Source organism: Budorcas taxicolor, chromosome 14 (genome assembly GCF_023091745.1).
Source record: "Budorcas taxicolor isolate Tak-1 chromosome 14, Takin1.1, whole genome shotgun sequence".
Lineage (NCBI taxonomy): Eukaryota > Metazoa > Chordata > Mammalia > Artiodactyla > Bovidae > Budorcas > Budorcas taxicolor.
In genome coordinates, this window is record NC_068923.1 from 29,147,501 (window position 1) to 29,170,777 (window position 23,277).

Consider the following 23,277-nt stretch of genomic DNA (forward strand, 5'->3'; position numbering starts at 1 on the left):
ATGCTCAGGTATATAATTTTAAAATTTAGAGTTGTATAGTACTGTCTCTATACCTAAAACATAAAAGTAAGATCTGCTTTTTTAAAAAATTTGTACTGTTAGTTTACTATCTTAGCCTTTTTAAAAAAGGAAAATCATTATATAGTAATTGTTTTCTTTGTCTGTTTTCCTTTGGCATGAAAGAAGGAAAGGAATACAGTGTCTGAGTTAAGCATTGAGTATATAATTGTTCTAAATACACAACTTAGACATGTGAAAGCAACCACAGAGCAATAGTATGTTTGATTATCCTAAAAAAAAAACACTCCATGAAATGACAGATACAAGAGAAATCAATTACTATACATCTAGTATTTACTGTTTTTTAGATTTATTTTTATGTATTTACCTGTGCCAGGTCTTAGCTGCAGCGGGCGGGATCTAGTTCCCTGACCAGGGAGTGAACCCTGGTCCCCTGCATTGGGAGCAAGGAGTCTTAGCCATTGGACCACCAGAGAAGTCCCAGTATTTACTATTTCTTAAGCCAACATTAATGAAGTTAACAAAGGTGATGATCAGTTAGGCACTACTATCACCTTCCTGGGGCTTCCCTGGTAGCTCAGAGGGTAAAGAATCTGCCTGCAGTGTGGGAGAACTGGGTTCGATCCCTGGATTGGGAAGATCCCCTGGAGGAGGGCATGGTGACCTCACTCCAGTATTCTTGCCTGGAGAATCCCCATGGACAGAGGAGCCTGGTGGGCTACAGTCCATGGGGTCGAAAAGAGTCAGACAGGGCTGAACAACTAAGCATGCACATATCACCTTCCTCATCATTAGTACTGGCCAACTCCTGTCATCTGTTATACCACTGGACTGCCTCAGACCAGGAATTTGTTAGTCTCCCTTAAGTAAACTGCACTGAAGCCCTAGGTTGCATGCTGTGTTCCCCTGAAGTTTAGTGAGTGACAATATTACATGATCTAAGTAAACATTTCTTTGCATGTTGCAGTAAACTTTTAGATGCTAAATAACAAAATCACACTGAAATACTGTTTTTTGGTCTTAACTAAGGAATGTGTTTAAAAACCTATAATTAATAGCCATTATTTTAAAAGATAAGACCTGTTAATTGAAATTTACAAAATTAAAAAGTTAAGTTTTTTTTAGTTTCTAAAGTGTTTCAATGTTCAGTTCAGAATGTCAGGTTTTGTAAGTATATTGCTCAACCATATTAATTTATTTCTTTTAAAAAATATTGTGTTGTAGCTTTATAAACCCTTTTGGATGCATGTTTGATTTTTTGGCACCTGGTATGATTTGCTTTGCTTAAATCATTTTGACCAGCATGATTTGCATTTTAAGTTTGTCTTCTTTAATGCATTATATATTTATTGTAAATTTAACCTTACTTGTAGGAACTTTTGGTTCTGTTAAAAGTCTAAGCAGTTTATGTTTATATGTACATCTGTTCTTTTTCAGATTCTTTTCCCTCCTAGATTATACAAAATATTGAGTTTTAATTAATAATGTAATATGTCACACTGTAGTCAAGGGGTATAGTTTTGTTTTCTAGTGAAAGTGAAAGTCGCTCGGTCATGTCTGATTCTTTGTTACCCCATGGACTGTAGCCTGCCAGGTCTTCTGTCTGTGGAATTCTCCAGACCATAATACTGGAGTGGGTAGCCTTTCCCTTCTCTAGATCTTCCCAACGCAGGGATCAAACCCAGGTCTCCTGCATTGCAGGCAGATTCTTTTCCATCTGAGCCACCAGGGAAGGCCACCACTTTGTAAACACATTGTTTTATAGTGGAGACTAAGGAAACTATAAGTGTTCCACTTACTTTCTTCTACCAAAGTAGTTTGATTTTCAGTTTAATATATATTTCTTACTAGAATGACTTACAATCCTAAAAGATATTATAGAATCGTTTGTTGATGTTGGACTAAAGCTTTTTAAAACTTATTTTTATGGGAAAATATAATTAAGGAAGACCTGGACACAGCATGACTTAGTGACTGATCAACAACAACTTAATTAAGGAGGGAGCCCACCAGGCTCCCCCGTCCCTGGGATTCTCCAGGCAAGAACACTGGAGTGGGTTGCCATTTCCTTCTCCAATGCATGAAAGTGAAAAGTGAAAAGTGAAAGTGAAGTTGCTCAGTTGTGTCCTACTCTTAGTGACCCCATGGACTGCAGCCCACCAGGCCCCTCCGTCCATGGGATTTTCTAGGCAAGAGTACTGGAGTGGGATGCCATTGCCTTCTGGGGTTGCACAGAGTCGGACACGACTGAAGCGACTTAGCAGTAGCAGCAGCAGCAGCATGCAGGTTAATTAAATTTCATAATAAACTCCTTGAACCTGTCCTATTTATTCGTTGTATTGGAATCATTTGTCAGTTAAAGTAACTTGGCAATTGACTGGGGCTTGAAAATTTCTTTCAAGGATTTTGTTTTAATGACATTTTACCGATGTTCTGAGAGCGTAAGAATATTTTTAGTAAAAGTGTAACATTAAAAAAATTAAAATGTAGCAAGATGGGAGTAATTTGGCCCTACTTTTTCTAAGAGAAATTTTGTAAAATTTTAAAAATCCTTAAATTTATGCCTTTTTTGGACTCAGTAATGCCACTTAAGAATAATCTATGTTAAAGAACTTTCAGGGAAACATAAGAAGATTTAGGTACAGGTTTATGTAAGTGTTATTTTTAAAGTGAAAAATAAGGAAGAATAATATCTAGTTAAGGGGATTAAACTATTGTGTATCATATAATGAAATAAAATACTATCAATGCAATTATTGCCTTAAGGAATTAAAAGGGGAAGTGTTCACCTTATAATGCTTTGTGAAAATGACAGAATACAATTTTATGTGCACTTCTGTATAGAAAAAGGGCTTCCCATGTGGCACTACTGGTAAAGAACATGCCTGCCAGTGCAGGAGATGTAAGAGACCATGGGTTTGATACCTGATCGGGAAGATCCTCTGGTGGAGGAAATGGCAACCCACTCCAGTATTCTTGCCTGGAGAATTCTGTGCACCGAGGAGCCTGGCGGGCTACAGTTCATAGGGTCGCAAAGAGTCGAACATGACTGAGTGACTAACACACATACAATTATGAATAAAGAATGGCTACTTAATGAAGAAATACAGTGGAGAGACTGAAGAAAACCATGTCCCAGCAATTCCATTTGCCCAGATCTAGAATTTCCTTCTTGTGTGGCCTTCAGTGAGGCTCCTTTCAAAATTTTTCTCACTTTTTAAAAAATCTCTACAATTGTTCCTCATCTGTTTTTGTTACCTTGCTCTGTTTCTCATTTCTTCCTTTGTCTTTCTCTTTCTAATCTGACTCCCCTCCACTTCCTTTTAAGTGAATATAGTATGAAGTAATTATTTATACTTATATAGCAAAATATAAAAAGTTGCTTGATTAAATACATTTTTATTCTTGAGATATGAGAAAAAAACCCTTAATTTGTGTTTCCTTCTGATGCTGTTTTGACTTTTATATGGCAGTGACCCTCAGTTTTATATTTCCTAAATAGATAATAGTTGACCATTAAATGATGATTCTGATGCACTATAATATTCCAATTCATCAAGAAAATATTTCTTTTAAAAATTCAGTATTACTTAGGTAGTAACAGTATTTTGTAAGCTACAACAGGTCTTTGGATGCTTTTGTTAATTAGAAGACTAATTGGAATTCCTCATTTTCTGTACATTCTAAAATATCAGAATGTCATTTCATAAAAGTAAAATTGCATGTTTTAAATTGTTTTCTCTATTCTTCCTGGGTTACTGAAGCAAAACAAAATGTTGAAAGTATTGAAATTTTTTGTATTTAAACATGCAAAGTGTTATAGTTTTCAGGATTTATAATTAATATCTAGGGAGCTTTTAATTAGGTAAAGATTTGTTTATACATTAAAATACTTGAATATATTTCTGTTCTCAAGGATAGATTAGAAGGAGAGAAAGTCCTTAAAATAATTTTCATTTGGTTTGATGCAGTTTAAATTAGTAATTTGTAAGAACTATCATGTCTTATTTACTTTCCTGCTAGTAAAGACTTAAATATGAAATCAAAAGGAAAAGAAATTTACGTGTAAATATTATCTCATAGATACATACAGATAATTGTCCTAACCTCTGTATTTCTTTGTGTGTGTGTGTGTGTGTGTGTGTGTGTGTGTGTGTGTGTGTCTTGTTTGCATTTTCATTTTTAGTAGATCAATTCGGTTATTTTTAGCTAAAGTTTATTTGCCTTTCACCCTGTGTACATAAGACTTTTAAGAACAAATTTCAAAAGCACCTAACTTCTTTTACTCCTGTTTGTTAATTAAGCTTTTTATTTTGACGTAATTGCAGACGTGCATGGAATTGCAAGAAATAATACAGACTATCCACTTTCGCCAAAGGTGACATCTTGTAAAAACTTCATATGGTGTGACATGCAAGATATTGTCATTGATAGAGTCAACATACAGAAGAGTTAACAACCCCACAAGGATCCCTCTTGTTACTTTTTTTTCTCTTTTTTAAATTAATTAATTTATTTTAATTGGAGGCTAATTACTTTACAATATTGTAGTGGTTTTTGCCATACATTGACATGAATCAGCCATGGGTGTACATGTGTCCCCCATCCTGAACCCCCCTCCCACCTCCCTCCGCATCACATCCCTCAGGGTCATCCCAGTTTACTGGCCCTGGACGCCCTGTCTTGTGCATCGAACCTGGACTGGTGATCTGTTTCACATATGATAATATACATGTTTCAATGCTATTCTCTCAAATCATCCTACCCTTGCCTTCTCCCACAGAGTCCAAAAGTCTGTTCTTTACATCTGTGTCTCTTTTGCTGTCTCGCATATAGGGTCATCATTACTGTCATTCTAAATTCCATATATATGCATTAATATGCTAACCTATATATTTCAAACTTTATTTTTTTGGGCTCCAAAATCACTGCAGATGGTGACTGCAGCCATGAAGTTAAAAGATGCTTACTCCTTGGAAGAAAAGTTATGACCAACCTAGATAGCATATTCAAAAGCAGAGACATTACTTTGCCGACAAGGGCCGGCTAGTCAAGGCTATGGTTTTTCCTGTGGTCATGTATGGATGTGAGAGTTGGACTGTGAAGAAGGCTGAGCGCCGAAGAATTGATGCTTTTGAACTGTGGTGTTGGAGAAGACTCTTGAGAGTTCCTTGGACAACAAGGAGATCCAGCCAGTCCATCCTAAAGGAGATCAGTTCTGGGATTTCTTTGGAAGGAGTGATGCTAAAGCTGAAACTCCAGTACTTTGGCCACCTCATGCAAAGAGTTGACTCATTGGAAAAGACTCTGATGCTGGGAGGAATTGGGGGCAGGAGGAGAAGGGGACGACTGAGGATGAGATGGCTGGATGGCATCACTGACTGGATGGATGCGAGTCTGAGTGAACTCCGGGAGTTGGTGATGGACAGGGAGGCCTGGCGAGCTGCGATTCATGGGGTCGCAAAGAGTCGGACACGACTGAACGACTAAACTGAACTGAAGTGAACTGATATATTTCTAAACATGAAACCCTATTAAGTGCAGCTTCTTCAAACAATGAAAAATATCTGAGAAAAAGAAAAAAATAAGGAAGTCTGGATGTTAGTTATTTTTGCCAGTATTGTAAATAAACACACTTTGGAAAAGCAGTTTTCATTCCATTATCATCCCGTTAAATTGTTTTTCCACTAAGTTATCATTCTGTTAAGAATTTTTCTGTCTATGTTCATGAAGGGTATTGGTCTGTAGCTTTCTCTTTTTTCGGTAATTTTTTGGTTTGATTTTATTTTTAGTACTCTTCTGACCTTATAAAATGAGTTGGGAACTATTTCTTCATTTTTTATTTTTCTGAAGAAACTTGTAAGTTTGTCTTGGGTTGGCATTTGCTTTTCTTTAAGTGTTTAATAAAACTCATTAGTGAAACCATCTGGGTCTGGAGGTTTTTTGTTTTGTTTTGTTTTGTTTTTAGTGTGAATGTTATGGAAAGGTGCTTGTTAACAAATTTGATTTTGTTAGAGCTATTCAGATTTTTTGTTTCAGCTTATATCTTTTGGTAGGTTGTAGTTTTCAAGGAATTTGTTCACTTCATCTAAGTTGACTAGGTTGGCATAAAGTTATATGTAATATTCTCTTTTTAATGTCTGTAGGATCTGTAGTGATGTTCCCTGTTTTATTCTTGACATTAGTAGTTTGTGTTCTCTTTCTAGGTTGGTGTACCTAAAGATTTTTTCATTTTGTTAATCTTTTCAAAGAATCAACTTTTGGTTTTGTCTATTTCCGTTATTGTTTACTATTTCATTGATTTCAGCTGTTTTTGTTGTGATAGCCTTCTTTTTACTACTTACTTTTCATTACCTTGCTCTCTTTTTTTTCGTAGCTTTTTCAGATAGAACCATATGTCATTTATTTTAGGCCTTTCTTCTTAATATTAGTACTTAAAACTCCTCTAAGCTTTCATTGAGCTGTCCTGACAAATTTCAGTATACTGTACTTTCATTGTGATTCATTTGAAAAGTATTTTCTAATTTCCTCTTTGATTTCTTCTTTGGACCATGTATTTAGAAGATGTTACTTAATTTCCACTTTCTTCTCTAGATATCTTATTATTATGAGTTGTATTTTGGTCAGAGAACATATTCTTTACAGTTGTAATCATTAACTTATTAACACTTGTTTTGTGGATCAGCATGAATCAGCATATGGTCTGTTTTGATAAATGTACCATCTGCACTTGAAAAGAATATGCATTCTGTAGTTGTTGAGTATGGATGTTTAAATATTAGTTGAATGGAGATGATTGGTAGTGTTGTTCAGATAATCTATTTCTTAGTGATAATTTCCCCTAGTGTTGTATCAGTTGCTGAGAGAGAAGCTTTTGTATCTTCAAGTATGATGGTAGAAATGTTTAATTTCCCTTTAATTCTGTCAGATTTTGCATCATGCATTTTGAAGCTCTGTTACTAGGAATAAGCAAATTGTTATTATGCCCTTTGATGAGTTGATTCTTAGCATTTTGAAATGTCCCTGATTCTGGTAATACTCTTTGTCTTTTAAGTCCACTTTATCTGCTTTTAACATCACCTTTCCAGCTTTTGCTAACAAAGGTTCATATAGGCAAAGGTGTGGTTTTTCCGGTAGTCATGTACAGATGTGAGAGTTGGACCATAAAGGAGGCTGAGCACCAAAGAATTGATGCTTTAGAAATGTGGTGCTGGAGAAGACTCTTGAGAGTCCCTTGGACTGCAAGGAGATCCAACCAGTCAATCCTAAAGGAAATTAATCCTGAACATTCATTTGAAGGACTGATGCTGAAGTTCCAGTACTTCGGCCACCTGATGAAAAGAGCTGACTCACTGGAAAAGACCCTGATGCTGGGAAAGATAGAAGGCAGGAGGAGAAGCGGGTGACAGAGGATGAGACGGTTGGAAGGCATCAGTGACTCAGTTGACATGAGTTTGAGGAAACTCCGGGAGATAGTAAAGGACAGGGAAACCTGGTGTGCTGCAGTCCATGGGGTGCAAAGAGTTGGACACGACTTAGCAGCTGAGCAGCAACTCCAGCCTTAGGGGCTTCCCAGGTGGTAAAGAATCCACCTGCTAATGCAAGAGACACAAGAGATGCAGGTTTGATCCCTAGGTCAGGAAGATCCCTTGGAGGAGGATATGGCAACCACCCCAGTATTCTTGCCTGGGAAATCCCATAGACAGAGGAGCCTGGCAAGCCACGGTCCATGGGGTCACAAAGAGTCAGACATGACTGAGTGACTAAGCACAGCACTGCAGCAGCTCCAGTCTTACAAGCTTACTGTTTGTATGTGTCTTTTGCCATTTATTTACTTTTAATCTATTGAAGTGTAATTCTTGAGATATCATATAGTTGGGTCTTGCCTTTTTATCCATTTTAACAACCTCTGCCTTTTAGTTGGATTGTTTAGTCCTTTAACATCGAAAGTAGTTACTGATATAGTTGTAAGTAGGTTTACCATTTTACTGTTTGGTTTCTGCTTGTGCCTCTTCTTTTCTTCTGTTCTCATTTCCTGTGTTCTTTTGACTTAATATTTTTTGCAATCCTCTTCACATTATTTATTTAGCTTTTTAACTGTATCCTTAATGCATTTTGTCTGTATGTATGATTGCTCTAGGAATTACAAATAGGCATCCTTGAACTCTACAGACTGCTTAGAACTAATTCTACGTAGAACCTTGTACCACATCACATACATTGTGGAAACATTGCAACCACATTTCCAAATTGGTCCATTTGTGACCTCCTTCATCCTTTATGCTTTGATGTCAAATGTATTATATCTACATACATTATAAACTCCACATGGCAGTGTTGCAGTTTTTGGAGAATCAGGTTTATTTAATTTACTAGGGAGAAAGTAATCTTTGATATTTACTCAGTATTTACCATTCCTGATGCTCTTCATTCTTTTTGTTTTCTTTCTGTTTTACCTTACGCTGGGATTTTTGTGGTTTTCCCTGCACAGGCGTGGTTCACACAGAAGCCATATGTTTGAACTGAATGTACATCAGAATTTAAGGCTCCTCCTTTCTGACTCTGCTTGTTTCTCTCACTTTGCAGTGGCTTTGGTTACCTTGCACCTTGCCCGCTGCTTCTTTAGGCCAGAAGGACTGCAGGTTTTTTTTTTTTTTTAAAGAGCTGGATTAGGCCAAAAGCTTCATAAAATGGGTAACTCACTTAGTTCCATTCTTCCTTGTAATTGTTGATTCCTCTCCACAATCAACCTGCTTTTTGGTCATTTTCCAGGGCTCTCAAATATTTATTTATGGTTATAGTTGTTCTGTATAGGATTGATCTGATAAAAGATAATTCAGCCTATACTGGAAGTAGAACCAGGACTTTTTAAGCTAAAAATGGTTGGAAAATATGGTGTGGTAATGTACAATCTTTGGAGAAGGAAGTGGCAACCCACTCCAATATTCTTGCCTGGAGAATCCCATGGACAGAGGAGCCTGGCAGGCTACAGTTCATGGGGTCACAAGAGTTGGATACGACTTAGTGACTAGATCAATGTACAATATTAATAGTCTTCTTATTTTAAAATATTTAGAAAAAGAAATTATGATGCATGTAATGCACATGCACACTGAAACAGAAAGAATTAATTTTTCTAACTCCAGTCTGCTTGATGAAACATTAGATTGGAGTACATTTCCATGTAAATGTACATAATTTACCGTGTATCAGAAGAAAAAATTTAAGGTTAAGATATGTATGTCGGGATATAAAGCTTTGGGATTTATTATGATTATTTTCAAGGGGATTATATTAGCTCCCTTCACATTTTAAAATTGGTACAGACTGCTGAAACCTTGGGCTTATTTCAAAGATTGCATTTTATTATGTGTTATACACCTAATGTTTTTTTACTTCTGATATATAGTTGTCTTCTTTCCGTTAATATAGTAAAGAAGATATAGTTTCAGAATCCTCAGAATGGTCAGTTTATGAGTCACAAATTTTGATGGATACTTTCCAATAAAATTTCCACTTTCTAGGAAATGTTCCTTTTCTGTTTCCTCTTATTACTCCTTGGGTTCTGTATAATGCAGGAGGCAAAACTCTATGCTTTGATTTTGCTTTAACCTCTGTGCCAGTGGTTTTCCTCCCTGCTGTGTCTCCTTTACTTTGTATTATTTCCTTTTTCTCTCTCTTTTAAAAAGAGTTATTTTTCATTACCTTCAATTTTTTAATCTTTGTAAGTACTTAGCAAGACAGATTAGAAATATTGCTTACATTATTTGATTTTTTCCCCCTCATTACTTTTACACATTATGTATTTGCCTAGCTCTTATCCTTTCATCCTAGGAGTTGTAAAATATTTTAAAATACTTTGCTCAGTATGTAGAGAATTTGAAGAAGTAAAAGCAAGGACTCTATATATTCTCATTACATTGGGAAGGTCCTGCTTGTTGAATTTTTAGGTATTTCAGGATGTTCCAGTCAACTGACAAGGACTTCTCCTCACAGTGTCAGAATTGTAGTGATGATGAGAGTAATGCAACTAGGAAATAGTTCTGGTATGTAACCACTTTTGCATGCTTACTTCACCAGAAAACTCTGTGGAGTACAGTGGTATCTTATATTCCTTGTTAAAAATTTGGAAAACTATTTGCATACTTTCAAAGTAGATTTTGAGGTAATAGTACTAGTTAAAGAATAGAGATTATATTCTAAGCAGATATAAAATACTGCAAAGTTTTAGGGTATCTTCATTTCTTTACTGTCCTAGAAAAGGAAAAACAAAACGCAAACTTGCATTCATAGAACTTTCTTAATAATCCAATAATTGCCTAAACCCTAGGTTTTAGCACATTGCTTATTATAAAGTCATTATGATACTATATGCTTTTTTAGTAAAATAGCTTATTGATGGAGATTCATTGGCTTTTCACTTTTTAAAAACTAAACTCTTCAGTTCTTATATTGTCATAGATTATAAATAAATATTTTAGAAAATATATATCCAGTTTATAATGTATTTCTTTGGACATTTTGGTTATACTAGATCTTTATTGCAGAGCAACCCATGGTTTGGGTTCTTTTGTATAGTGTATCAGTTAATTCTGTTGGATTGAATGAGGATAAAAAAGGTGGAATTCTCTGCCATTTTACTGTAATTTACTCTTATACAAATGATGAGTTAGTTATTGTTATGAGATTACGTAGATAGCATTTTTGTAATTGTTAATTTTTAGATTTAATGATGGCACTTGAATATACTTTGATATAATATACTTGAGAAAACTTTCTGTGTTTATTATGACATATAAGTAATGTTACTATTTGGTGAATCACACGCTACTCTCTGGGGTCATTTTGTTGTGTAAATGTTCTTTATTGTCCAGTAGTATAGCTTTCAAAACTTAAAATATTCAGTATGTTATCAAGGGATATTAATTAGTCTCATGATCTTACAAAAACCCCCAAATAAGTGATTTGCCCAGGGATATCGGGTCATAGTAGGCCTGTAACTAAAGCTCAATTTGTTTTTCTAGCCTTGTAATTTAATCTATACCAAGAAATATTTCCTGTATGGATAACTTTGGTTCATCCGCCTAATTTATGAATAAACTCTGCTGTTCTCTCATTTTGTAATTCTGCTAGTGTTTTCTTCATTGTAATAAAAAATCATGCTATAGTAACTAATTCTTGACCACACCCTCTCTTTCCCCTTCAGAAAAGTTGGAAGCTCAACCACCAACCCCAGGACAGCTGAGATATGGTAATGGTTCTATAATTATTTGTGCATCTGTCTTTTGGACTTGAAATAACTATATTATTCATTAATAGTACAGAGAGTTAATAAATTAATTCATTCCAGATAGAATAGATTATCCTATTTATTATGCTAAAGCAAAAGGTTTGTAAACTTAGTTTAAAACATAATATTATGGAATTTCTAAGATTGTTAACCATGTCTGTTAGTGTTTAAATACTGTTACCATCTAGAGATAGAATTATAGTAGAGGTTTTCTTAGTTCCTGGGAAAAAGGATATGTTTACTTTAGTTTGGATTTAAGTTGCGTCATTTCAGAACTAGAATTTCTAAGCTATTTTCTTTGGTGGAGAAAATGCTCTGACTTGTTTCTGATAATGAAGAAAGTAAAGTTCATTTTAAGCCACCCTAGAGAAGAACCTTATAATGCTGCTGGTCTGCTTTCTTTACTGTATTATGATTGGAATAACTGTTCAAGGGCTAACACCAAAGTAATGTAAAACAGTTTAGGGTCTTATTATAAAGACAATGGAAGAAGAGAATTATTTAACAGTGCAGTGAATTTGAATTGGTTGTAAGTTAAAGCTAAATATTAGATATAGTTTACTAATAACTGCTGAGTTATAGAATAATATTTTCCAAAGGAAACTGAAGAAATCACAAATTGGTAGTCTGTCATTACATACTGGAGAGCAGACATATAATTAAAATTTAGTAGCTAGTTCCTTTTTTTCCTCTCAGAGGTAGAATATAATTTATCTTAGAAATCAGTAGCTTTTCCCAGGTATCAAAACAATTTAAGAATTCTTTAAGATTTTTCTTTCCTTGGTAATCTTTTCTGATACTTCTAGGCTGGATTAATATACTCTATATCCATAGCACTGTATAACGCTATCACCATTTAGGGGGTCATATTGAAGTTAACTATATGGCTCTGTTATCATTCCCAGACTTCTTGAGGGCTGGAATCAACTATCTCTGTATCTCAAGTGCCCAGCGGAGTGTCCAGTACATGTTATGTAATTTTTTGAAGTTTATATTTTTCCTTTGGGTTGAAAATAAATTTTTATTTATGGGACACATTTATTTACATCTAAACATCAAAACATGATATATTTTACAGTTGCAGGTAATTATTATAGCAGTGTAGCAACATGCTTTGGTTTACTGACCAAGTTTCTACTAAGATAACTATTAGCTTAATCTTAGTTTTGTAATCTTGACACCTAATTTTAAAATGATTATAACTATCTAGTTTTAGAGATGTCATCAGATTAACCCCAAAATGCTTAGTAATTCCAAAAGTTTCATATTTTACCATATTTACTTTTCAAAGATGATTGAGAAGGTGTTTGGGAGTCTTCTCTCCAAATATATATATCTAAGTAGTAGCTCTCTCTTCACTGTAAATGTTTCATATAGTGAACTATTAGAATTTCATTATACTCCTTTGACTTACCAATTTGTAATATTTTTTGAAATTCTGTATGTATTTTAGAAGCCGATTATTATAAAATTTTGAATGTCTGGTTGTTAAGCACCTAGGTCGTTAAGGACCTAGGCAAAAAGTTGAAGAATTAAGACAGCCCTTTATGAAGAAACCCTGTTTCATTAATGTCATTTGATTTTTTAATTATCTTTTAAAACAATATACTTTATAATTAAAAAGGTGCTGCTTTTTACCTGGGACATTCTTATGTGGTAGCAAGAACTCTGAAATGACCTAGAATATATATACTATTTTCCCCCTTGATTCTTAGTCTTTGATAGTGCTTGTGGGTAGAAATATTTCTTGTTTTACTCTTTATTAGCCTTCCCTTATTGGTGCAGAACTCACCATAGTAGTATCAAATTTTCTTAACTTCTGGATTATATTTTAATTGTACTTTCTGCAGACTTAACTGCATTAAAAGAAAAAAGATGTAAAGTCACTGAACACATAACTAACCAATGGTTTAAGGGACTATTTTTTGATGTGGTATAAAACTGAATGCTTTGATGCCTATTCTTAAAAAGTCCTCAGTTGAATGGATGTTGACTATACCTTGGCAGATTTATAGATTAATAGCTTTTAATCTGTTTCTCAGTCTTTCCTCAATTGTCGTAGTTTGGAATTTTCTTCCTTTCCGAGGTAGATGTCCTCAACTTAATTAACTAATGTTTGTTGAGCATCTACTATGCACTAGGCATTCTGCAATGTGCTGAAGATGCTAATAGGAAAAAAAGATGAAGCTAAATATATTTTAAAAATAGACATTAGCTCTTCGTTACATTTCTGTTTTCTCAGGTCATCCAGATTATGTACAGATTATGTAGATAAGGTATGATGTGCTTTTGGTAGAAAGAGGCCAAGTTACATTTTTATTTAAATCAAATATTGTTTTTTTTAGTTTGTGAAAGCAGTCAGAGATACTGATGTGTTGAGGAAGGAAAGAGGATTTTGAATCCAGATGTCTAATAAAAATGACATAATCACATTTCCCTAACAGTGTTTAAAAAATTGTTTGATAAGTAAATGTGACCGGATAACTTCCCTGAAATTTGATTCAGGGAAGTTTGATTTTTTATTATTTCTAATATGGAGATCAATTTTATGATATCAGTCTTTAGGTCTAAGAGAGAAAAAGATTGATGTCAATAGTTATTTAACAGGTAAAATATGGTACTCATAATATGTATTTATTTATTTGTTCTGTCATTAACTGTACATAATTTGTACATGTGTATGTGTGTTGCCAGTAAGAAAACACAAAAGCCTAACACAATTAATTTTACATGTTATATGTTTTTTATTTTGTTTTTTCCCCATTATAGCTTCTACCAAGTATAGCAGAATCTTTTGGCTGTGGGGAATGGAAAGCAAATTCCAAAATTTAAATCATATCTACTTATGAGACTTTAACCATATGATCTGTTTTTGTCATTTTAAAATTATAGAAATCTTAAAATATATTTTTTGTGTTTGATGTTTTTCAGTATTCATCCACAATGCGATACCTTTCATAGGGTTTGGCTTTTTGGATAATGCAATTATGATTGTTGCAGTAAGTTCTTTCAACCCTTCTATTTTGAACTAATAAAGAAATGTGGTCTAAATTTTCCTAATAATTTATATATTACAGTTGTAAAGCTTTAATTAACATAATGAATAAGACTATTTTTAGCTGTATTTCATGTTAATTAGACTGTAGCTCAATTTTAAGGCATTATGTAGATTAATCATCAAGACTTTTGGTAAAGCATTGACAATAATAAACAGATATTTATTGAGTCTATATTATTCTGTTCTAGTTTCAACATTTTTATTAAAGAAAAAAGTTTGTAAAATTTTCTGACGTTCTTTAATTTTATCAGCAGTTCTTATATGTGTATGTTATTAATTAGTTCCTTGTCCAGTTTTCCCATACAAAAATATTTACAAGAGTGTTTTGATATTTAGTCTATCTATTTAACTCAAAGATGATTTAAGTTTCAATTCAGGATACTGTAAATGATAAGGCCTTCAGTCTTTGTTCCATCACAGTGTTAAAAATTCTCTTTTGCTGGAGTCATTTTCATTTAAGGTTGTTTCTTAAAGGTATTGTTTAATCGTAGGAATGGTCAATTGACCTTTCATACTCTTCTGTGACAGCTTTTGTCAATAGATACCAATTTTAAGTCTAGATTATAAAGTCATGATGAAAATACACGTCCATCATTAGTCACGAGGAAAATGCAGGTCTTCTGAAGCTGCCTAGTGCTGTATCCAATTCTCCTCACTGACTCAAAGTTTTAAAAAGTCTAAAAATTCTAAATATTGTATAGGAAACTGCTCAAAAAATTAAAAAGGGGAGTGATTTTAGGATTATTGAATATGAGGAAAAAATAGTTGAGAGATGCCAGGGTTTGTTTTTTTTTATTTGTCGTTGTTTGTTTTGTTTTTTGTTTCAGTGTTTTGACGGTCACATATACTATAGGTGGGTAGAAATAGAATATTTGGTTTTAAAATAGGGATGATGCTCAGCCGGGAACCGTCTGGGGCCGGCCCTAGGCTGCATGCACTTCCCCGGTCCAAGCCGCTCAGGTTCGGCGCTCAGGCAGCCCTCAGAGGCACAGATTCGGCTGGGACTGCGCTTTGTGCCCTTCCCAGGTCCGAGTAGCTCAGGAGTGTGGCGAGCGCGATCGCCGTGACTTGTCACCTTTTCTGCCGCTGCTGCTCAGCTTTCTGGGTGGACCGCTGGCGCCCCCCGTGAGGCAGATGGTGACTGTCCAGCACCCCCAGAAGTCTTAGCAAAGAAGCCTGCTTGCAGTTAGCTAAGTAAAGTCTCTCCGGGGCTGCAATTGCCCCTTTCCAGCCCTTACGGCTCTGGCTGCCTGTCCCCGGTGGGGGATGGTCTGCAGCCGGCTTTTTCCGTTCTGTCCTTTGTTCTGTGCGCGGTCCTGGCGGTGTCTTATGTTCGAGCTTTTCGTGCGGTAGCTATCCCACAGTCTGGTTTGCTAGCCCAAGTTAGATCGTTCTGGTTGCGCATGTAAGAATTAAAGATTTTAAAATTAAAAAAAAAATTTATTAAAAAAAAAAAGTCTGCAGTGAAAAAAATAAAAATAAAAAATAAAATAGGGATGAAAGTATAGTTTACATTGTATAGATTATAAAATTTGCTTGAGGACTATCTAAAATTGGTTCACTCAAGAATGGTTTTCTTTGCTATATAATCTTACTTTATGTCCAGATTGATGGGGATCAGATATCCAGAAATTCTAGCCATTCAGCTGGTTGAGGAAACACAAGGTTTACACATCAGGAAGGTTATCTCGCTTGGTAAACAGTCATAGAAGATACTGTAGCATGCACATAATTTGAAAGTGATAAGCACCCATTGGATGGATAATTCTTGAGCAGAGTAGTCTGGTAAGAGCATCTAAAATATAATTTCAAAATGCTAGCTTGTTGGCTGATAATGATATTTTCCTAATGTGTATATAAGAATCAAGTGGATTAATTTATATATCTGTGAGTAAAAGAAACTTTCAACCATGCCATACTACCTTTTCTGAAATAAGTAAACCTTTAGTAAGCCTTGAGTTGGTTAGATTATTTAAATTGTTAATGTAAATAAAATCTAATTTTATTTACTATTTATAGAAAAACCCGCTATGATTAAATTATAAACTGTTGTTTAAGTCTTGGTATATTCCTGAATAGATTGGATTAAAGCTTCTTTGTGACAATTTTACACTCAGTATTTTAATTCTACCATCTTAATAATCTTTTTTTTTTTTTTGGCCTCAGTTGAGCAAACCACAGATATTCAAATGATGAAAGGCTATCCTAAAGGGAAGTGTTGAGATGATATATTTTGCTTAAAGAGGGAGGGCAGGGAGATTTTGAAGAGGGAGCAGAATAGGGAAACTGGGTAGTTTCTTAGATCCTGAATAAGACCTTTGCAGTATGGTCTTGGGGCTTCCCTGGTAGCTCAGCTGTTAAAGAAATCGCCTGCAGTGCAGGAGATCCCAGTTGGATTCCTGGGTCAGAAAGATCCCCTGGAGAAGGGAATGGCTACCCACTCCAATATTCTGGCTTGGAGAATTCCATGGACTGTATAGTCCATGGGGTTGCAAATAGTCGGACACAACTGAGTGACTTTCACTTTCATCAACTTTCAGTATGGTCTTAGTATTTCTTTGAAATAAATATCTCAAGTAACTGATGTGCTGTACTTAGTCGCTCATTTGTGCCCAACTCTGTAACCCAATGGACTGCAGCCCGCCAGGCTCCTCTGTTCATGAGGATTCTCCAGGCAAGAATACTGGAGTGGGTTGCCATGCCCTCCTCCAGGGGATCTTCCCAACCCAGGGATTGAATCCTGGTCTCAATCAGTGCAGGTAGATTCTTTACCATCTGAACCACCAGGGAAGCCCAAGAATACTGGAGTGGGTAGCCTATCCCTTCTCCACGGGGTCTTCCCAACCCAGGTGTTGAACTGGAGTCTCCCACATTGCAGGCAGATTTTTTATCAGCTGAGCTACCAGGGAAGCCCCAAGAAACAGATTTCTGTGTTTAAATACAGATACCAATTAAGACAGAACAACCACACCCACATTCTAAAGTCAAGTTATTGCAATGTTCCTATCTTGTGTTACTCAGGCCTGTGTCTCATTGTTAGTGTGACTGTTTTTCTAGGCCTTAGATGATTGACTCTAACTCAGTAAAATTTGTTTTTCTGGTTTATGTTGAAGTCCAGTTTCACAGACATCACCGGTTTTTTATTTATATAGTACTGAAATAAGTGTTTAAACTACCGGCTTAAAACTGATTAAGAGTAAGAGGTGTGGCAAAATATCCTGAGATAATTGCAGAATAATTCAGAAACAGTTAAATTTTCCAGAGAGACTTTTTTAATAGACTGCTAAGACTAAAAATCTATAAATAATATAACTATAGAATCTATGAAAAGGCAAATAAGTGAACATTGTTATCTTAATGTTTTTTACCTTCTTTTTGTTAAACACTAATTGCCGTTGTAGGATAGCTATGACTGTTTGAAGATAGTAAGCTAAGAAAACATTTTTTAAATGTTTAATTTTTAACTGATTCTTTTTTTTGTATCATGTCATTTGATATTTTTCCTGTTAGGTATACTCTCTTGACTGCTACCCTAATTTCGATCATGTAAACAAATTCCTATATAACTTCTTGCAGTAGATTTGACCTTTATTATTGGCTGCTGTTCATACTAAGCATTTAATTTCATAGTTTTTTTATTTTTGTGTTGTTGGATTGCTTCTTATAACTTATATTTTAGTGAGTGGTGGGGGGGGCGGAATTCTTCTTACACTTTAATTAAGATAGACTTGATTAGAATTCTAGAATAGATGAATAAGATTGAGGTGATGAACCAAGTACAACTTTAAGACAGCTAGTACTAGGTTTATTTATAATTTCTACACCACCTGTTAACATGAAATTTGATGTTATTATGGGGAAAAGGAAAAGAGTAGAGATTTTATTGCCTTCAAACCAACTTTGATTTTACATGAAGCTTTTCATCCTATTAGAAGCATCTTCAGTTTTCTTAAATTCAACCAAGTGATTAAGCATGTAAATGCTTTATAAATACATATGTTTGCAGACAGATTCATTTTAGGTAATTTCCAATGATTCATTGCTGTTAAGGATGCTGTATTTATTTTTTATACATTGTAGCTGTCGGGAACTTCTCTCCTATATTAATACTCCAGGGTTTTTTTGCATCCATATATAAAGATATTTTTTTGTGCCTGTTTTCTTTTCCTTCAGAAATCTGTTTCTTTGCGTTCCTTTACAACCCTGTAACTTTAATGCCTGGGAAACCTTTACATTAGGCTATTTGGTACATACTCTATAGGAATTATATTTTAAAGGAGTGAAATCAAAAGGCCTATGGGAAGGAAAATTGAGGAAGTTAAATTTAACTTCTCTTCTGTTTCGTAAATAATTGGGTAATGCAATATAACTGTATACCAGATAAGGCATCTTTTTTGTTTTTCCTCAACAAATACTGAGATTTGTAGGGTGTTTTTTTCTCCACAAGTACCACTGATATTAAAAAAATTTTTTTAGAAATTTTCAGCCATCAATATTTAAGAGAACTTTTGAAAAGTCCATTTTTGGCAGCATTGCGTAAGGGTTAGAACTGAATTAGCACAATAGATTGTAGAATTTCTTTTTTCTATATAATAACCCATCAGAATCGTTTAATCTTCAGTTCCTTATCTTTAAAAGTAGAGGTGAAAATATGAGCCCTTGTTTTCTTTAGAGAAAGTCTTAAACTCTCAATAAATAAATTCAGTGGAGCTTCATTTTTGCTGTATCTCTATTGTATTAAATGCTATTGTTGCTTGTAAATGAATTATATAGTCTCATTATCTAGTGATTAAAGAGTTAAATGTTTTAAGGATAATTTTTGAAATCTGAGTTTTTGGGTCCTTAGAAACTGGTCTAGTCTTTTAAATCTTTTATAAGGTAAATACCAATAGTATATAATTATATCATTCAGAATTTAAAATTTAGGTGAGTTGGTTATCTTTGTGTTTAAAAGCATTAAAGCACCTTTCCATAGTAGGAAAATATAAATTCTAGATTATTAATGATGAATTGTATTGCTCTGTGTGTTGCTATTTTTTAATTTTATGAAGGCTTAATTGTAATGAGTAAAATATTGATGTTATTTCTGCATGAATGCATATATGTAATAAATAAGTGATTTGCTATAGTATATGCATATTTATGTATATTATATATATAACTGCTGTAATAACATTGTTTTATCTGTTTTAATTAATGCTTTGCTATTCTTTTATACCACTTCGATTTTAATTTTTAAGATTAATTTCTTTGTAATTGTTTTTCAGGGAACCCATATTGAATTGTCTATTGGAATTATTTTGGGAATTTCAACTATGGCAGGTATTTAATAATAGTAGTAGTATTATTCCATTGTCTGTATATTTATGAAACATTTTAGTAGGTTAAGTATAGAAGAAGATACTTCATTTGAATGAATTTACTCACTGAGATGTCTGTCATTAATAGTTTATTTCCTTAATCCTATCCTTTAATTTTTAATTTTGTAAATGTAGTATGCACTTTTCTGAGAAAGTTTGGGTACTTTATGTTAGTTAATGAGTAAGAATAATCTGCTATATTGACTGTGTAAAAAATTTTTTTTTCTCATAATTCAGTGTTACCCTAAAACCTTCCTGCCCATTTTCTCTATCAAATTATTTATTTTCAAGTTGGGAAGAAAAATCAAGGAAGGAAACACAAGACCAAAAATCCGATTTGGTTCTGTCTCCTTCTTTCCCCACAAATACTACTCTACTCTTCATGATGGTGGAATTTGGGAACAATTCTGTGTTGTGTTACTATGGAACATGTTAAGTAGATGAGTAATGAAAGAGACATTTCTCTCCTTGATTTTCTTGAATGTCATAGCTGTACTTTACTCTTTTAACTTTCAAGTATCCAAATTCCCTTAAATATTGTCTGAAAGTTGAACTACAGAACGTTATGCAAATTTTTTAATATTGAAACCAAAATGGAAACTGGCTGCCACATCAGGAAAAAAAACTACTAATTGATGGAGGTAGAAGACTATAATCTCAGATCTCTATTTTGAGATCTTGAAATTCAGAGCTGTCAAATGAGTTACTTTGGATATAGTCATTGTAGCTTAGAAAGGTGGTAACTCTTCTAGACCAGTGCTTTATTGATTACACGGTGATCTACTATAGTGATTTTTCTGACTTTTATGTAGTAATTCACTTGTCCATTTTTCATTTTTTTAGCTGCTGCTTTGGGAAACCTTGTGTCAGATTTAGCTGGCCTTGGGTAGGTTCACTTGTGCATGTGTATACTTACTCTCTATTCTCCATTCTCCTTTAATTGGGAAGGATTTTGAAAAGGGACATTTATTTTTGCATGTGTGTTTTAGAACTAAATTTTTAAAATTAATGTTTCTAAATCAGCAGCACTAAATCTTTGGTGTGCATCAAATATAGATGCCTAGCTCACATCTCAGTCTTGCAGGATTAGTGTCTCTAGGGATGGGGCCCTGACATTTGAGTTTAAGAATCTTCTCAAGCAATTCTGATATGTGTAAAAATTTTTTTTAAAACTACCGTAAGGTAAGCAGACAGAGTTGAATTTTTCATGTCCCAAAATGTTTATATGTATTTTATAAATATTTCTACAGGTGAGACAGGACTAAAAGTAAGAAACCCTGTCATTATTTCATAACCCCCGTCCTCCCACTAAGTCCAAAGATAAGAAATATGGCTCAAATGTGAGCATACTGACTGGGCATGTTTTCTAGAGAGAGGAATTTTCAAAGCGAATAATGGCCAAAGCATACATGGACTTGGCTAATTTTTGCTCTTTTTATTCCATGTGGCAAGAAGGAATGATGAAACAAACTGAGGGCGCCTACTCAGAAAAGGCCAGCTTTCTCTCTTTCTGTTTTTACATCTTCTCTTCTAAGCAGCAGATGGCCTGGGCTGCTTCCTGAGCTTGGGGAAGCCTAGGAAGTATGAATTAGACAGAGTTGGCATTAACTATTGTGATAAACATACTCTGTCTTGCTCAGTCTTTGGTTCTGTTTCTTCCTCTTTTTTTTTGGTTCATTTTGATGGTAAGTTTTGAGATTTGAATCTGGATCTAGGAGCAGTCTACTTAGCCCTATAATCTAGGGAAAGGCAGCTTTATACATGATCTAACTCTGTATATTAGACATCTGCACTTGAGTATGGGGCCACAGGTACTGTTCAAAACACAATTTCTTTGTTCTGGGCCAAAGCAGAATTTTGTAACCTGCAATTTCTGATGTAAACCTACAGTGATATTATCCCTTAAACATTCCATTTCCTAGTTTCCAACATTAAGGTTTATAATGATAATATTACAGATTTGTTGAGACTCTTCCATCTAAGAACTATTTCTTCTCTGCCTTAAAAAAATTATGTAATAAATACCACATTTTATCAATCTTAGTTGCATAGATTTTTAGAGCTTAACATATCTAATATTGGGATCCATCTTATAATTGATGGTATGCATAATTTAATTGGCAAATTTTTTTCTTTCTTCCAGTTCTTAAAGTAAGATTGTATCCAATAAGCAATTGCCACTTAGAAGATACTTGAAATTGCCCTGAAAATTATAGGCTGTTTTTCTTAGTATATCAATCTGATAAATTTTAAGAAAACTTTTTTTCTGGTGACAGTTATAAAATTATATGTTAAAGTGCTTTGCTTTGAATTTGGAGTAAATATATTAATTGTAATTGTAAAATTTTTATATACCTTGAATTATTCTTTTTAAAGTAATGGTAGAGAGTAATTACTCTTAAGTCAGTTAATTTACCTGTGTATTAAGTATGTCAATCTGGAAAATTTTAAACCAAATATATGTATATACAATAAAGATGAAAATTGTAAAAGAATGTTTACACCATTTCTGGAGTATACAGATATAAAATTATCTTTGTTGTAGTCATGAGTTTTTCATATGTGAGGACATAGTTTTTCATATGTGTCTCTTTAAAAACTGACATTCTGTCCTCTTGTATTTTTTTTAATTTATTTATTTTAATTGGAGGCTAATTACTTTACAGAATTTTAGTGGTTTTTGCCATACATTGACATGAATCAGCCATGGGTGTGCATGTGTTCCCCATCCTGAACCCTCCTCCCACCTCCCTCACCATCCCATCCCTCAGGGTCATCCCAGTGCACCAGCCCTGAGCACCCTGTCTCATGCATCGAACCTGGACTGGCAATCTGTTTCACATATGATAAGATACATGTTTCAATGCTATTCTCTCAAATCATCCCACCCTCGCCTTCTCCCACAGAGTCCAAAAGTCTGTTCTTTACATCTGTGTCTCTTTTGCTGACTCACATATAGGGTTGGATGGCATCACCAACTGAATGGACATGGGTATAGGTGGACTCTGGGAGTTGGTGATGGACAGGGAGGCCTGGCGTGCTGCAGTCCACGGGGTCGCAGAGTCAGACATGACTAAGCGACTGAACTGAATTGAACTGATATAGGGTCATCGTTACCATCTTTCTAAATTCCATATATATGCGTTAATATACTGTATTGGTGTTTTTCTTTCTGACTTACTTGTCCTCTTGTATTTTTAAAGACTTGCGGGCTATGTTGAAGCTTTGGCTTCCAGGTTAGGCCTATCAATTCCTGATCTCTCACCAAAGCAAGTTGACATGTGGCAAACACGTGTTAGTTCACATTTGGTGAGTACTTCGTGTGGTTTATGATAATGAATTTGGGTAGCCAGAGCAAGACACTGTATATAATTCAGTCCCTTGAGAAATTTGAGATTAAAATTGATTTGAGTGGAGTTTTTAACAAAAACTGTCCAAACCTTTGACTTTTTTTGTAGGCATACTTGAAAAAGATTTTTGAAAAAATCTTTATATGATTCAGTTACTGTTGAGGAGTATCAGTTATGTGCTGAGACTGAAGGACATAA

General features: G+C 34.4%; 1 protein-coding gene across 2 annotated transcripts in view; it reads left to right on the top strand.

The window, feature by feature from the left end:
* TMEM65 (transmembrane protein 65) overlaps positions 1–23,277 on the top strand; it is a 61,240-nt gene that overhangs the window by 21,755 nt on the left and 16,208 nt on the right. For both annotated transcript variants that reach the window (XR_008200591.1, XM_052651766.1), the window contains exons 2-6: positions 11,228–11,272; positions 14,243–14,310; positions 19,637–19,691; positions 20,573–20,615; positions 22,933–23,038. Coding sequence is in view for 1 of the 2 variants with exons in the window: in XM_052651766.1 (XP_052507726.1) it covers positions 11,228–11,272; positions 14,243–14,310; positions 19,637–19,691; positions 20,573–20,615; positions 22,933–23,038 (317 nt within the window). In the remaining variant the exon portion in view is untranslated. The remainder of the gene's footprint in view (positions 1–11,227; positions 11,273–14,242; positions 14,311–19,636; positions 19,692–20,572; positions 20,616–22,932; positions 23,039–23,277) is intronic.